The sequence below is a fragment of the Dama dama genome, chromosome 6, assembly GCF_033118175.1.
Source record: "Dama dama isolate Ldn47 chromosome 6, ASM3311817v1, whole genome shotgun sequence".
In the NCBI taxonomy this organism is placed as follows: domain Eukaryota; kingdom Metazoa; phylum Chordata; class Mammalia; order Artiodactyla; family Cervidae; genus Dama; species Dama dama.
The window spans coordinates 13,440,329-13,457,880 of NC_083686.1; the positions used below are offsets into that span (position 1 = coordinate 13,440,329).

At 47.3% G+C, this 17,552-nt stretch overlaps 1 protein-coding gene across 2 annotated transcripts in view; it reads right to left on the reverse strand.

The window, feature by feature from the left end:
• The window catches only part of EVC2 (EvC ciliary complex subunit 2), a 161,999-nt gene extending 145,213 nt beyond the window's left edge, over nucleotides 1-16,786 (reverse strand). Inside the window, exons 1-4 of one of the 2 annotated variants that reach the window (XM_061145530.1) lie at nucleotides 16,665-16,758; nucleotides 14,280-14,393; nucleotides 8,703-8,757; nucleotides 3,289-3,455 (exon numbers count right to left, since the gene is read on the reverse strand). In XM_061145530.1, coding sequence (XP_061001513.1) covers nucleotides 3,289-3,455; nucleotides 8,703-8,757; nucleotides 14,280-14,351 — 294 coding nt within the window. In that variant the 5' untranslated portion in view covers nucleotides 14,352-14,393; nucleotides 16,665-16,758. Of the gene's footprint in view, nucleotides 1-3,288; nucleotides 3,456-8,702; nucleotides 8,758-14,279; nucleotides 14,394-16,664 lie in introns of both variants that reach the window. The other variant, XR_009693365.1, reaches the window with a different exon arrangement.
• Between the last annotated feature and the right edge of the window lie 766 nt (nucleotides 16,787-17,552).

The window sequence follows — 17,552 nt, forward strand, 5'->3', positions numbered from 1 at the left end:
GGTGGGTTACAGTTCATGGGGTTGCACAGAGAGACTCAGACAAGGCTGAGCGAGTGAGCAGCTCAACACGCACATGTCCTGAGTGGGGTACACAAGCCACACAGCAGGAACCTAGTGAACACGGACCATGGTGTGTTGGGGTGCTTTTTGTGAGCTGGATCGCTCGTTAACAGGCAGAGAATCCACCCAGGATTGGCCTCCTCCAGCCCCATGAGGGGGCTTCCCTGGTGGCTCAGTGGTAAAAAATCTGACTGCAATGCAGGAGACCTGGGTTTAATCCCTGGGTCGGGAAGATCCCTTGGAGAAGGGAATAGCTACCCAGTCCAGTATTCTCGCCTGGAAAATCCATGGGTAGAGGAGTTTGGTGGGCTACAGTCCACGGGGTTGCAAAGAGTTGAACACAACTGAGAAATTCACACATACACAGCCCCATGACGCCTCCCCTGGAAACCAGTGGAAAGCCAGGGCTCACCCACTGGATGCCAGCCCCGCTGCTCCTTGTCAACATAGCTGATACCTGTTTGTTTTCATCCTCGCACATGCCCTTTGACCCCAGGCCATGCATCCCCACTGTCTGCCCCGCCCACCTTCATCTGCGGTGGGTGGAGCCATACTGTGAATCACAGACCAAGGCAGCCCTCGGTGATACTGATAATCCTAACAATGGCTATTCTTTCCCAAGTTCCGGGCGTATACCCGTCACTGTACACACATGAATTCTATTTCTCCCATTTTGCAGATGAAGAAACTAAGGCTCATGGAGATTAACCACCTGCCCAAGCCCGCACAGGTAGGAAGCTTGTACTCTGCCCAGGCAGTGTGCTGGTTAAAGCTCCATATGCTATGATAGGATAGGTATAGGTAGGTATAGGTATAGATAGGATAGGTATAGCTCCATATGCTATGATTCTCCCGTAGGGCACACTCCCTCTCCAGAGCATCACTCTCTCATTGTACACAGTATAGAAATGAACAAAGATGCAGAGAGCAGAAGTGATGTTCTGAGAACACTTTGACCACAGGCAGCAGCATGAGCTATTGAGGCCTTTGATTCTGGCTGAGTCTCTGTCCATGACCCCACCCTCATGCTTTGACGTGCCAGGACCCCAGCAAGTCCTTGAGGGCAGGCATCTGGCTTTCTAGTCTTCAGATCTCCACATAGTATCCTGCATATGACAATCAGATAAACACAGTTTGTTGGGCAAAGACACACAGGAGGAGGATGGAGCATGGACTGGAAAGTGGATGACCACCATGGTGGCTGAATGCAGCTCGTCCTGAAGCCCAGAACCTGGGAACATGACCCTATTTGGAAAAGTCATCTTTGAAGATGTAATTAAGCAAGGCTCTCAAGATGAGATCATTCTGGATTTCAGGTGGGTTGGATTTAGCCAGGTCCTAAATCCAATAACAAGTGTCCTCATTAGTGACAGAAAAGGAGAAGACACGCCCACAGAGAAAAGGATACAAGAAGGTGAAAGGAGAGTATAACAATAAATGTTAGGTGTCAACTGGCTAGCCGTGGTTCCCAGATACTTGGTCAATTACCTCCTAATGTCACTGTGAATGTATTTTTTAGATGAGATTTAATATTGAGGTCAGTGGACTCTGAAGGAAGCTGATGACCCATCATAGTGTGGGTGGGCCTCAACCAATCAGGCGAGGTCTTAACAAAAAAGATGAAGGTTCCCCCTAAGGAAAAGTGCATTCTGTGCAGAGACCTTTGCAACTTGAGTATCAGCTCTTCCTTGGGTCTCCAGGCCACACTTGCAGATCGTGGACTTTGCCAGCTCCTACAATCACATAAGCAATTTCTTGAAGTAAATCTCCCCCTCCCTCCTTCACATACGTGTGTGTGTGTATCTGTGTGTGTGTGTGTATACACACATCCTACAGGTTTTGTTTCTCTGTAGAATCCCAATATAAAGATTGGAGTGATGCAGCCACAAGCCAAAGAAAGCTATCGAAGCTGAAAGAGATAAGGATGGATTTTCCCCTATAAGCTCCCAGTAACAGCACAGCTCTGTTGACACCCTGATTTTGGCCTTCCTGCCTCTAGAACAAGGAGAGAATAAATTTCACTGTTCTAAGCCACCACGTTGGTGATAATTTGTCATACAACTATCTGATAGATTAACACAAAATGTAGCCGAGGGCCAAGGAGGAGCTTGGAGCCGTGGTAGCCTGTTGGCTGAACCCAGCAGTTCTCAAGCCATTTTAAGTCATGACAGTTTAGGTGAGAGCCTCACGTGGCACCAACACATTACACAGTATGAAGAACACTGGGAGCAGGGACAGCGGCTAAGAGCAGGGGCCCCACATCCTAGTTCTGCCACTTCGACCCATGGGACCCTGAACAAACTCCTTAATCTCTCCTATCTTCAGTTCCTATCTGTAAAAAAGGAATAAAAATAGTACCTGTTTAAGAAACTTATAATGAGGCTCCAGTGAGATTGTGCATAGAAAGCGCTAAGCCTATGGCTTTTCCGGTAGTCATGTATGGATATGAGAGTTGGACAATAAAGAAAGATAAGCGCCCAGGAATTGATGCTTTCTGTGGTGCTGGAGAAGACTCTTGAGAGTCCCTGGGACTGCAAGGGGACCAAACCAGTCAATCCTAAAGGACTCAGTCCTAAATAATCATTGGAAGGACTAATGCTGAAGCTGAAGCTCCAATACTTTGCCCACCTAATGCAAAGAGCTGACTCATTAGAAAAGACCCTGATGCTGGGAAAGATTAAGGGCAGGTGGAGAAGGGGACGACAGAGGATGAGATGGTTGGATGGCATCACTGACTCGATGCACATGAGTTTGAGCAAACTCCAGGAGATAGTGAAGGACAAGGAAGCCTGGCGTGCTGCAGTCCATGGGGTCGCAAAGAGTCGGACATGACTGAGAAACTGAATAACAACATGCCTGGCAAGCGGAAAATACTTTTTAAACATTTGGCACTATTATCAGTAGCAGCGTTTTTATAACAGGTGCAAGTGAATCGATCCGGTTAAAGCAAAACCCTATGCACTGCTTTAGAACCAGCAGATGAGGCTGCCTAATGCTCAGATTCACACATCCTATTCATCTAAATGCTGTATATCGTATAGAAGAAGCAGCTCTCTGTAAAGAAAAATGGATTTGCTCCCTAATGATAACTATATTTAGTGAAAGAGAAAGACTAGGTGTTTTTTGGAGGAGGAACAAAAGCCTGTGACATTTTCTACACAAGTGGTCCAACACTGGTTTCTTTACAACTTCTGATATGTCTTTAAAAGAAATGAACATGTTACTTACCAGGCGGTGTGTTACAGCAGAGTCTCTTTTAAACAAGGTCTTCCTCGGCCACGAGTGTGTAAAAGCAAAGACGGAATGAATCCATGGCCCACTAGAGGCTGCAGAAGCCAGGGGTGGGTTAAAGACTTCAATTTCCTTACTGAATTTCATCCCAAATGGTGCCTCCTCTGCAAAACAGCAACGTGCATGCATTACATAATACCAAAAGGCAATGATTAAACTCTGGAAGCAAACCACATGATACGTGGCAGGCATTTGGAAAATCTTTGCTGAGTAAGTGAACAAGGGTGTGAATGAATGAATGACTTCTCTCTTTGCCAAGAAGGTGAGAAGTTCTCATTGGGAGTCATAGAGCTTAAGAAGAGTTTCTTGAAGTGTGTGTTTCTTACCTGAGCTATAGGCATAAATGTACACTCCTGGCCCCCCTCTAGACTGACTGAGTCAGGAACTGCTAGGTAAGGGAGGAGGTATGGGTGATTCCTATATACCTAGCATCAGAGGGCCCTAGATTCCAATCATGGCTCTGTCACTCGCCAGCTATGCCCTTGGGAAAACCTCTAACCACTCTGTAAATTTCTATTTTGAAGTGACCAGAATTGTGGAGTCATGCCTTTTCAACATTTATCTTCTGTCCAAGTACAAACTGTATATGGACTGAGAATGAATCCTGTTTTTCACTCTTCCTTACACGGAGTATTATCTGATAGCAAGGTCTTTAGAACTGCTTTGGAACCCCTTTTATAGAATTTCCAAATAAATGTAGGAAAAATTAAAATTAAAAAAAAAAGAATGTGGAACTGGATCCTGGATAAAATCATTATCCTTTTTCCCAGAATAGTATCTGTGGTTCAGTTCATGACATTGGAATGGGGACAAAGGTGAGCATCTGGGGATCGAGAGCCCTCACCATGGAAACCACCAGGCGCTTTCCCAGGCTGGCTGCTCCGTTGGGACTGTTCGAGTCAATCACACAAGTGGGACAGAACACCCACCTCCAGACCCCAGTCCAGTCCTTCGGGCTACGGGACAAAGACTCACTGGACTTCAAATCTTAAGGCCACTCTGGGCTTTGTCTCTGGTGTGGGTGTCTACGCCCCTGCTCCTCCAGGTGCTCAGAAGGCCCAGCCGTGGGCTCTGATGGAGACCTGAATGAGGACTGACACTGCTACTGTCCACAGACAGTACAGAAGGAAGTCAAGCTCTGACCTGACCACCACGTCCCACTGCGTCACTACCCAGCAGTCTCCCCACTAGCGTGCTGTCACGTGGGTCATCGGTCGTGAATCTGCAGCTGTTTGAATGCACCCTGGCTCCCTCACCTCTGGGCTGCCACATGCCTGGAAGCCTCTCCCTGTTTCCTTCTCCTGCTAATTGCTACTTCTCAGGACTCAGCTGAGACGCAACACCTCCTCCAGGAAGCCCTCCCTGAAGCCTTCCCAGTGACCTCATTCCTCCACCCTCTGCTCTCACGACAACCACAGTCCTGAGTGCATGGCCCTCCCTTATCCAAAACGTCTGCTTAATTAGTGACTAAAAGTTTCCCATGATTATCGTGATATCACCTCAATCTATTTTACTCAAATGAAAACACTGGATTTTATAAACTTCTATAAAGTCTTTTGTAAAGACTGCTTGTTGCTGTTCAGTTGCTAAGTTGTATCCAACTCTTTGTGACCCTGGGGATTGCAGCATGCCAGGCTCCTCTGTCCTCCACTATCTCCTGGGGTTTGCTCATACTCATGTCCATTGAGTCAGTGATGCTATATAATCATCTCATCCTCTGTCATCCCCTTCTCCTCCTGCCTTCAATCTTTCCCAGCATCAGGGTCTTTTCTAATGAGTCAGCTCTACACATCAGGTGGCCAAAGTACTGGAGCGTCAGGTTCAGATCAGTCCTTCCAATGAATATTCAGGACTGATTTCCTTTAGGAGTGATTGGTTTGATCTCCTTGCAGCCCAAGATACTACCAAGTGTCTTCTCTAGCAACACACTTCAAAAGCATCAATTCTTGAGCACTCAGCTTTCTTTATGGTCAACTCTCACATCCATACATGACACTGGAAAAACCATAGCTTTAACTATACAGACTTTTGTTGGGAAAGTGATGTCTTTGCTTTTTAATACACTGTCTACGTTTGTCATAGCTTTCCTTTCAAGGAGCAAGCTTTAACCTCGTGGCAGCAGTCACCATCCGCAGTGATTTTTGAGCCCAAGAAAATAAAATCTGTCACTGCTTCAACTTCTTCCCCCTCTATTGGCCATGACATGATGGAACTGGACGCCATAATCTTAGTTTTTTCCATGTTGAGTCTTAAGCCAGCTTTTTCAGGCTCCTCTTTCACCTTCATCAAGAGTTTCCTTAGTTCCTCTTCACTTTCTGCCATAAGGGTGGTGTTATCTGCCTATCTGAGGCTATTGATATTTCTCCCAGTAATCTTGATTCCAGCAATTCTAGTAATCTTGTGTTTCATCCAGCCCAGAATTTCTCATGATGTACTCTGCATATAAGTTAAATAAGCAAGGTGACAATATATAGCCTTGTCGTACTCTTCCCAGTTTTGAACCAATCCGTTGTTTCACGTCTGGTTCTAACTGTTGCCTTTTGACTGGCTTACGGTTTCTCAGGAGACCAGTAAGGTGGTTGGGTATTCCCACCTCTTTAAGAATGTTCCACAAGTTTGTGGTGATCCAAACAGTTAAAAGCTTTATTATAATCAATGAAGCAGAAGTAGATGATTTGCTGGAACTCTCTTGCTTTCTTCATGATCCAATAAAAGTTGGCAATTTGATCTCTGGTTCCTCTGCCTCTTCAAAACTCAGCTTATACATCTGGAAGTTCTCAGTTTACGTACTGCTGAAGCCTAGCTTGAAGGATTTTGAGCATAACGTTCCTAGCTCATAAAATGAGAGCAATTATACAGTAGTTTGAACATTCTTTGCCATTGCCCTTCTTTGGGATTGGAATGAAAGCTGCCTTTTTCCAGTCCTGTGGCCACTGCTGAGTTTTCCAAATTTGCTTACATATTGAGTGCAGCAGAATAACAAAAGACATAAAAAAATACTTTTAACTCCCCCAGAAAATGAAATACGTTTATCCCTGGAATAAAACAAGGTGTATTCATAACCTGTGTCAATTCTGGATGAAAAGTCTGTTCTGCCTGCCCAGGACCCTCCCTTCAGGGCAGGCTCCCCGACTAATCAGTAAGATTCTTGCTCAGTCTCTACAGACAAACCTGGATCCCAGCACATCCTGGTCCCCAGGAGGCCAGACTTAAGCCCAGAACCCAGAACACCAGTGATAGGACTGAGGACTGGCATGGGACTCAGACTCTGTGCATTAGTCTCCCCTGAACTTCTGCTGAGCTACAGAAAGTCTCTTCCTTTCTGCAAGAGACAGCAGTTACTTCCACATGGAAAAATCACATGGAAAGAATGTTCCTGGGAATGACACTCACCAGATGAAAGCAGGAGCCTCAATGGAAAGAGAAAAACAGAGCCCTGAGAACACTGTGCTCCTGGATCCGGGGCCTGTGCAGTTCAGCGATAAGGGTCAACAAATTGCTCACTGCTTAAGTTAGTTTCAGTTTGATTTCTGAAACCTGGTATGGTAGACTTTCAGTGCATGTGTACTCAGTTATGTCCGACTTTCTGCGATCCTGCCAGGCTCCACTGTCCATAGGATTTCCCAGGCAAGAATACTGGAGTGGGTTGCCATTTCCTTCTCCAGGGAACCTTCCTGACCCAGGGACTGAACCTGGGTCACCTGCATCTCCTGCATTGGCAGTTGGATTCTTTACTGCTGAGCCACCTGGAAAGTCAGGTAGACTGACTAATGGTTCCCAAAGACACCCAGGTCCTAATCTCAGCAACCTGTAAACATGTTCTCTTACATGGCAATAGACTCTTTGCAGATATGATTAAATTCAGTTCAGTTCAGTCGCTCAGTTGTGTCAGACTCTTTGTGACCACATGAACCGCAGCACGCCAGGCCTCCCTGTCCATCACCAACTCCGGGAGTTTACCCAAACTCATGTCCATTGAGTCAGTGATGCCATCCAACCATCTCATCCCCTGTCGTCCCCTTCTCCTCCTGCCTTCAATCTTTCCCAGCATCAGGATCTTTTCAAATGAGTCAGTTCTTCGCATCAGGTGGCCAAAGTACTGGAGTTTCAGCTTCAATATCAGTCCTTCCAATGAACACCCAGGACTGATCTCCTCTAGGATGGACTGGTTGGATCTCCTTGCAGTCCAAGGGACTCTCAAGAGTCTTCTCTAACACTGCAGTTCAAAAGCATCAATTCTTCTGCGCTCAGCTTTCTTTATAGCCCAACTCTCACATCCATACATGACTACTGGAAAAACCATAGCCTTGACTAGACAGACCTTTGTTGGCAAAGTAATGACTCTGCTTTTTGATATTCTGTCTAGGTTGGTCATAACTTTCCTTCCAAGGAGTAAGAGTCTTTTAATTTCATGGCTGCAATCACCATCTGCAGTGATTTTGGAGCCCCCCAAAAATAGTCAGCCACTGTTTCTACTGTTTCCCCATCTATTTGCCAAGAAGTAATGGGACCAGATGCCATGATCTTAGTTTTCTGAATGTTGAGCTTTAAGCCAACTTTTTCACTCTCCTCTTTCACTTTCATCAAGAGGCTCTTTAGTTCTTCACTTTCTGCCATAAGGGTGGTGTCATCTGCATATCTGAGGTTATTGATATTTTTAATTGATGGGGAAGTAACCTGGATTATCCAGGGGGCCATAAATGTAATCCAGATGTCCTTACAGAGGGAGGCAGAGAGAGATTTGACAAGCAGAAGAGAAGGTCATGGGACCACTGAAGCGAGAAGCAACATTGCTGGCTTGGAGGCTGCAGGACGGGTCATGACCTGCAGGATGCAAGGAATGAAGCTCCAGATCCTGGAGAAGGAAGAATATTCTTCTCAGGGCCCTGGAGAGAGTGCTTACACCCTGACTTCAGACCAGTTAAACTGACTGTGAACTTTCACCCTCCAGAACTATATGAGAATACATCTATATTGTTTGACCACTAAATCTGTGATAACTTGTTACAGCAGCAAAAAGAAACTCATACAGTTGACTAATACACACATTCTGCATTTTCTTCCTCAGACACCTTCAGGGGAGAATCAAGATTCCACCTGACCTGAATCATTATTGATTCTTGATTCTTACCAATTATTATTGAATCTTACCAAGAATCAATCACCGCCTTACCTGAACTCAGATCTGTGCACCCCAGATCACTGCAGGAGGGGACTCACTCCCCTTGCTCTCTAAGGTACTTAGGTGAGCAGGGTGCCAGGGAGGCAGAAGCAGGAGGTCTATGGCTTTAGGGTCTGGTTCTCTCTCATGGTCAAATCGATTAAAACAATCAACCAAGAGAAAAACTTACCTGGAGTTGTAACGTGAGAGTTTTCCACACTGGGCCAAATCCCAAGGGGTAAGTCCTAAAAGTCCAAAGGCACATAGACGTTATTAAAGAAAATACTAGGAGTGGTTGAAAAGGCATTTCTGTAAATGGCTTGCGTGGAGAGGCGCTGCCTGTTTATCCTGACGTCTGATGTGAATCTTTCTAAGTTAACCATCTCCACCAGCATCTGAGGAGAGGATTATATAACTGCATTCCTGGAAGCTGTCTAGGGAGGCGGCACAGTGTAGTGGAAATTTCATATAGTTAGACCTGAGTTTGAATCCCAGTTCTGCTTTTCACGAACCCTCTGATGTGGGGAGAGCCTCAAGCCTCTGAATTCCCAAGATCCCACTCGTTTTCACAGAATGGTACATAAAACACAGGCTTGGGAGTTAGAGACCAAGATTTGAGTTGGAACCATTTATCTGCTGTGTGTCCTTGAACAAGTCTCTTAGCCTTTCTGAGCCTCAGGTATTTCTTCTAGAAAGTGTAGAACTCCTCCCAGCTTGCTTCACCTTGTTCAGTGATTAAAACTTGTCCAAACAGGGCTCAGTCAACTCCTCCATCCCATCTTTGTGAAATACTGAGCCCAAAAGAAGCTCAGAGCCCTCCACCTATAAAACAGTAATAATAATCATTATCATGATTATTACTATAGTGCCTTGGCTAGAGCCCTTGACATGGGCCGAGCCCTGTGCTGTTCACAGCAGCATTATTCACAATAGCCTAAAGGTAGAAGGAACCTAATGTCCACTAATGGATGAATGGATAAGTAAAAGTGAAAGTAAAAGTCGCCCAGTTGTGACTGACTCTTTATGACCCCATGGAATTCTCCAGGCCAGAATACTGGAGTGGGTAGCCTTTCCTTTCTCCAGGGGATCTTCCCAACCCAGGGATCAAAACCCAGGTCTCCCACATTGCAGGTGGATTCTTTACCAACTGAGCTGTCAGGGAAGCCCATGCAAAAGTGGTCCATGCATAAAATGAAATATCATTCAGCCCTAAAAGGAAGGAAATTCTGTCACAGGCTACAACATGGATGAGACTTGAGGCCATCAGGCCAAGTGAAATAAGCCAGTAACAAAAATGCAAATACTGTATGATTCCACTTATAGGAGATATGTAAAATTCATAGAGACAGAAAGTAGAAGGGTGGCTGTCAGGGGCTGGGGGACAGCAGAATAGGGGGTTGTTGATTAATGGGGACAGAGTTTCAGTGTCACAAGATTAAAATAATTCTGCAGATGGAAACACAACAATGTGAATGTGTTTGACATTGCTGAGCTGTACACTTAAAAAGGGATAAGAGGGTAAATTTTGTTGTGTGTGGTGGTGGTGGTTTAGTTGCTAAGTTGTGTCCGACTCTTTGCGACCCCATGGACTGTAGCCCGCCAGGCTCCTCTGTCCATGGGATTTCCCAGGAAAGAATATTGGAGTCAGTTGCCCCTTCCTACTCTAGGGTATCTTCCCGACCCAGGGATCAACCCGCGTCTCCTGAATTGCAGGCAGATTTTTTTTACTGATGAGTCACCAGAGAAGACCATTTTGTTATATATATTTTACCACAACTACAAATATAAATACATAAATAAAGCAGATCTGTGATCATCCAGGAAAAAACTCTGAGATATATCAAGTGAGATTACTGGATCACAATACGATGAATAATACATCTCATTTAATAAAAATGACATTTTATTTTATAAATATTTAATATATTATTATATATTTGACAGTTATATTCACTTTATTTTTTATATAAATTATGTTAGTGCATGTGGGTGCATGCTCAGTCACTAAGTCATGACCAACTCTTTTGTGACCCCCTGGACTAGTAACCTGCCAGGCTCCTCCGTCCATGGGATTTCCCAGGCAAGAATACTGAGTGGGTTGCCACTTCCTTCTCCAGGGGATCTTCCCAACCCAGGGACGGAACCCTAGTCTCCGGTGTCTCCTGCAGTGGCAGGCGGACTCTTTACCACTGACCCATCAGAGAAACCCCATATTAGTACATATAGTTACAAATTTAGTAAGTTACTTTGTTAGTACATATACTTATATATTTAGTAATTTGAAAATATATGTAGATATTTAATAATATGTTTAGCATTAATTACCTATAGATTTATTACATAGTTACATGTTTAACAATATGCCATATAATACCATGGATCATAACCATGTATTATTTTTAAAAGCCTAGGCAGGAGTATGCAGAAGTGTTAGCCTTGGGGACCTGGGGACCGAGTGTGTGTGTAGTCGAAGGGGACCCCTGTCTCCACGCCACCTGCATTATTTTGTTTCCTGTAACAAGGAGCATGTGCCCATGTGTCACCACAACAACAGCAAAAATGACAATAATAAGAGACCAAGTGATGTGGGCCAGCCTTCTCACGCCTGGTAGAAACGCTGTTCCTGAGATCTCCCTGGACAGGTATGTGTGTCCAGAACAACCACTAGTTCATAACATGCCTTCCACAAGGTGGAAACAGGTGCCATTTTCTCAGAGAAGAATGCTGTGTGCCAGACACTGATGGAATAAGTCTTTGCTGCCATTTGCAAGGAAAAAAAAACATCTAAGAGCATCCATTCTAGGCCCTGCATAAGGACCTCCTTCCAATAAAGTACAGTGCATTGGGCGGGGTGGGTGATTTCATGGCAGAGCAACCTGGCCAATTCTGGTCCAGCCAAGAGTTCAAGGTCAACAACAACAGCAAAGCATCCCAGAAGAATTCCTCTAAATTGCTCGTCTCTACTTCTGAAATTCAAGACCACACCATAGTGTCCACCTTATCCAATATTTCTTCCCCTTTGACTGGGAGTCAGCTAAGGAATCATTTTTTTCATTTTGTGTTTTATTTAAGGAAACACTTACTAATTGGATCATTTTCACTGTGTGGGCAGACATCTGTTCCCAGCTTAATTTCTGGAAGCCAGGCAGAATTCCAAGCAACTCACTGTTATTTGACAGTTTTCCATCTTTGTTTCCACTGGTAGAAACAGCTTTCTTAAATATTCCACTCTTTCAAATAAGTTAATTAACAGTATCTTGGATTTATGTTCATGTCTAAGCTAATGTTCCCAAACTGGGGAAATTTCTAGTCAAAGAAAATTCCCAAAGCTGTTTTGTAGGACAAGGTGTTCTGGACATTATTTTTTATGTGGCTGCATATTATTATAAACATAGAAACAACATTTTAATTTATCTAAATCTTTCTCCTTTGACGCTCAGAAACTGAAATGTGCTTAGAACGGTGGGGTATTTTTTTCACTGTAACAAACTGGAATGAAATATGAAAACAACAACAAGAAAAACTAACAAAACAAAAAAATTTTTAAAACCCCACAAGCAGCCATAAATCAAGTTGCTAGATGCACCCAGATGAATCCCAACAGAAAGCACCCTGCAAAATCCCCACCCAGTCCTCCAAACTGGGTCCTCACGGCAAAAGAAGTGACAGCTACATGTAAAGTGATGTCCTGGGTGGGGTCCTGGGACCAAAAAGGACATTGGATACAAGAACTAAGGAAATCTGAATAAACTATGGGCTTTTACAATGGCTTGTCAAGGTCAGACCATTAATTGTAATAAATGTACCTTACTAGGGCTTCCCAGATGGCTCAGTGGAAAAGAATCCGCCTGCCAGTGCAGGAGACACAAGAGACAGGGGCTCAATCTCCGGGTCAAGAAAGATCTCCTGGAGAAGGAAATGGCAACCCACTCCAGTATTCTTGCCTGGAGAATCCCATGGACATAGGAGTCTGGCGGGCTACAGTCCATAGGGTCGCAAAGAGTCAGACATGACTGAGCTACTAAGTATGTGTGCACGCAGATACCTTACTAACGTCAGATGCTAATAGTAGGGGAAGCTGTGCATGGGGGGGGATACATATGAATTTTCTGCATGTGTACAACTTTTCTAAAATCTAAAACTGTTCTAAATACTAAAATCTGTTAACTAAAAAAATAAAATAATTCATTTGTGAGGTCTCTGGGGTGGACAGTCGTGTCACAGGGCACCAACTCCCACACACGTCTGCCTGTACCGTCCCTGCCCCCGGAATTCTCCATCTATTCTTTCCCCAGCACTCACTGCACGGCAGGCTCTGTGGCAGGCCCCTGACTTCATGGAAGGACAAAGGCCCCATTCTCAACAGACACTTTCACTCCAGGGAGAGGAGCAGGATACCAAGTGCCCGGGAGCAAGTGACTCAGAAAGGCCTCTCGGCCGAGGCTCCCTAAGGTCTCAGCGGTTCCTGGGTGTCACTAGCCTAGGGGTGCCTCTCTGGGGGCTCCTTGGCCACCATGAGCAGCCTGGTCCCACAGAGACCATGCCAACCACCAGTCGATAACCCACTTCAATGTGCAGCCTTCCCTTCCCTGCGTGAAGCCCTTCTCCAAGATGGCACAGGTCACCTGACAAGGTCATCATGACCTCAATGGTCTTATTTCGCAGCCAGTTCTCCATCCCCATTGCACACAACTCACCAGGAGTATTTGGCATGGGAGTGAATTAGCATCTTATAGCTGCTGTAACAAGTCACTACAAACCGAGCGACTAAAAACAAATATATGCTTATTATCACATGGTTCTGGAGGTCAGGAGTCTCACACGGGTCTCACTGAACTAAAATCAAGGTGTCTGCAGGGCTGCATTCTTTTCTAGAGGCTGTAGGAGAGCCTCTTTCAGCCTCTAGAGGCAGCCCACCCTCCTCAGTTCATAGCCTCTTCCTGCATCTTCAAAGATGCAGGTTGAGGCCTCATGGGGCATCGCTCTGACCTTCTTCCAATGTCACATCTCCTTTGGACTCTCTCCAGCCTCCCTCTTACATTTTGAAAGACCCTTAGGATTACCCTGGTCCACCGGGATGATCCAAGGTCCGCTGAATAGCAACATGAATTTCATCTGCAATGTCAATCTCCCTTTGCCAAGGGATGGAACACACTCACAGGCTCCAAGGATCAGGATATGAACATCATTGGGGAACCCTCTCTTCCCAAAATGCCTTCCTTCCTTGACCCATGGGTCATAGCCTTGGTTTCCTTCCTATAAAATCAGCCACACTTTGTGATCTCCTTTGTTGAATCCTTTCTTCCTTCTGGTCTGGCCTTGGTATCGCTCCAGACCTCTGCCCTAAGGCCTCACTCTTCCCAAACCATACTTACCCCCAAGGAAAACTCAGCCAGGCCCTGTGTACACTGGGTTTAAAGGCATGTGTGCACTGACCACTCCCTGGTAAAGATCTCCAGCTCAGATTTTTCACCCAGATCAGGACTCACCCATCACCACTCTCTTACATATCTCTACCTGGATGCCTTGTGGTGGGGAGGGTCAAACTCAATAAGACCAAATCAGAATTCCCCATGGCCTTCTGAGGCTTCTGCATATGAGCTAATAATATCCCTAGTTTCTGTGTGTTCAGGCCCAAGTCCTTGTTTTCATTCTTGATTCCTCCCTTCGGCTCTCTCAATCTGCATCCAATCACAGCAAACTCCGCTGGCTCTACTTTCGAATACATATCCCAAATCCAGCAACTTCTCAGCAGCCGTCCACTGACCTCCCTGGTCCACTTCATCTCCATCGTTTGCCTGGTGTCTTGCCTGCCTCCGCCCTTGGTCATTACTTTCATCTCTGCCCTTGGTCCTCTGTTCTCACAGCTACCACGGGGATGCTTTAAAAAGACGAATAAAAGCAGGTCACTTTTCTGCTCAAAACCCACCCACGGCTTCCAACAAAATAACAGTCTGAGTCCTAACTGCGGTCCACAGGACCTTTCCTGAAGCGGCCCCTCCCCATCCTCTGGCCCCACCTCCACCCACTCCTCCTTCCTCCCCCCATCCCTGCTCCAGTCACACCAGCCTCCTTGCGGTCCTGGACCACACCAAGCACATCCTGCCTCTGGCCTTTGTCCTCACTATCTCTGGCCTTTGTCCTCAACTACAACCTCCTTTGGGAAGTTTTTCTCCAGAAGCACCCATGTCCCTCCCTCATTCCATCCAGGGCTCTGCTTAACTGTCACCTCCCCAAAGCATCTTCTCTGACCACCCCAGCCAAACAGCGCTCAAAGCCATCTCTTCCCACTCTGCCCACTGCACTTCTCTACGGCCTGAACTGCCAACTGCAGCACTATAGATTAACACCATCTGGTGTCCTTTAGAAACCAGAAACTTGGGGCGGGAGAAGGATCTTGTTCTCTCATATCTCAAGCACCTAGAATGGTCTGATGCCTAAAGGGCCTTCCATAAACACTCAGAAGACCCTTGCCCAGTCAAGTCTTCACTGTCTCGCTCCTTCCAGCACACTTCCCATAGAACCTTCTGGGATGCTGGGAAGGGTCTATGTTCTGGGCTGTCCAGTATGGTAGCCACTAACCTATGGGGCCACCGAGCACCTGCAATGTTTAAATTCAAACAGCCACAGCGTGGCCAGGGCTACTGTACTGGACACAGCAGTTTCAGAACATCTGGGAAATGGTTGTAACTGACTATCACCTCACCCTTTGCAGGAAGGGATAGATATTAATAATAAGTTAGCACGAGCATTCATGCTCCGGTTTTCAAAGCACTCCTGGGAATGGCCTGGCAACAAACATCTACATGAATGTTCTGGCATTGACTTTCCAAAGGAAAGAGCAGGTGAAGACAGGCGGGTGGGCTCTGTGTGTGAGAGCACATTACAGGCCTGGGGGGCATGGCACTCTGGGTCTCAATCTTGTCATGGGCAAAATGGGCCAGATACTTCCCATCTCAACGGACAGGAACAAGTGAAAGGCCCTGTGAAAATGTTCATCATGAGCTTTCTAAAAGCTCAGAAAATTGACACAGTATTATTATTTTGTATTCTCTAGTGAAAGCCTGAGAACCAATCATAGTGAAAGGAATCTCATTTAAAAGACCTAAATATCTGCAGCGAGTATAACAGGCACCCTGGAGCCTATAGATAGAAAATGCAACAGACTAAGAGGAGCCAGGCCCTGAGGAAGGGCTGGGAGACCCACAAGGCAGCGATGGGCCGGACCACTGGACAGACATTCCTGGGAGCAGAAGCCTGGATTTGCAACTGGGGTCAGAGTGAAACTGGGTGTGAGCAGGGGAGAAAAGTGGTCAGATGTATACCACAGACAGGTCATCTAGAGGTTGGGGGGACATGAATGGTAGAATGCACAAATCAGGGGAGCGGGGGTAACCCAGAGGAAATAGTCATCAAAGGCCAGAGGCTGAGGGATGGGGACTGAACCTAACGTATGCAGCCTGGATGGGAGAAGGGCAGACATCAGAGATGATCAGGAGGAAAAGGCAGTGGGACTGGTGATCAGATTTGGGAGAGGAGGAGGAGGAAGTATCTAGGGTGTGAGCCAGAGCTCTGTGCCCTCCCAAGTTAGGGACCACAGAGGCAAGGGCAGGGTGAGGCAGAAATGGCAACATTTGCAGTCGCAGAAAACTCCAGCCAATAGTGCCTTTTATCAACTGCTGCAGTCTTCCGGAACACTCACCAGTGAAAGTCGTTCTACCTCCACTCCTGAACTCATCTGTACACGCTCACATCGACCCTCTGGGGTAGACCCTGCAATAGTTAACGCTCACATCGACCCTCTGGGGTAGACCCTGCAATAGTTAACGCTCACATCGACCCGCTGGGGTAGACCCTGCAATAGGTACAGATCAGAAGCGACCTGCCCTAAGACTCGGAGCTCTTAGGTTGCCGAAGGGGATAGACCCGGCCGCCTGCAAGGTCCAAGCTCTCAGCCACAAACCACAGCGCTTTCCCCGCCTTTCCAGGGAGTTTTCCGGCCACAAGCGGGATCCACCAGGGTTGCATCTTACTCAGATCCCGCCTTCCCCTTCGGGTAATTCCCCCAACCCAAAGGGGCCTCCCCGCCAGGCGCGTAGGTGAAACCAAATCTCCGGAGTCAGACCCGAGACTGGGGGCGGGCCCTCCTTACCTGGGCCGTCCGCTCAGGCCCCGCCCCGGGAGCCGTGGAGGGGTCCCGGAGAGGCTGCGGGCCCAGCGGGTGCTGGAGGGGACCAGGGCCCGCGGGGAGCCGGCCTAGGTTCCCGGACTCCGCGGGCAGCGCCAGGGCAGCGGCCAGCAGGCTCCCGGCCAGCACCCACGTGGCGCGCCCCGGGCCCCTGGCGGAATCCATCGCCCGCCTGGGACCCGCGACCCCACAAGTGGCGGGTGCCGGCGGAGTTGGGGCAGCTTCCGGGCCCCAGGCCCTGCCCCGCTGCCGCCGAGCATGCTCAGTGAGAGCCTCCGCGGAAAGTTTTCTGGGAACGAGACACTGGCATCTGGGGCTTGGCGGGCCAGCAGGAGGCCGTGGACCAAGCGCGAGACGGAGGGAAGGAGAGAGGGAGCCAGGCGAGGCCTGCGAGAAGTGGCCACTCTTGGGTTTGCTCGTGCTACACCCAGGGGTTCTACCAAAATCAGATCGGGTGACCCCTGCTCCCAGAAAGCTGAGAGGCTCCAAGTGCTCCTCTGTTAATGCCTACCCCGTTCTCTAAGTCTCAGCTCAGGCCCATCTCCTCCAGCAAGCCTTCCCTGATACACCGTGGACGGAATCCCGAGTCTACGCAGGCGCAGCAGGCCCCCTTCTTCCCCCCTCTCCCCCTCCCCCTATTAGCGAACTGAGAAGCTTTTGGAGAAGGAGAACCATGGGGGAACAGGACGGCGAGGAGAGGGGCTGGAAGGGAAATTGGCAGCTCATGGCCGTCGGGCAAAGCCAGTTCTCGCATCCTTTTAGGTTCAGTCCAACCCAGTCTGTTCCCACTGCCTGAGCCCTCGTTGTGGATGAGCCTTTGGACCAGCTCAAGAGCCCATTCCCACATTCCGT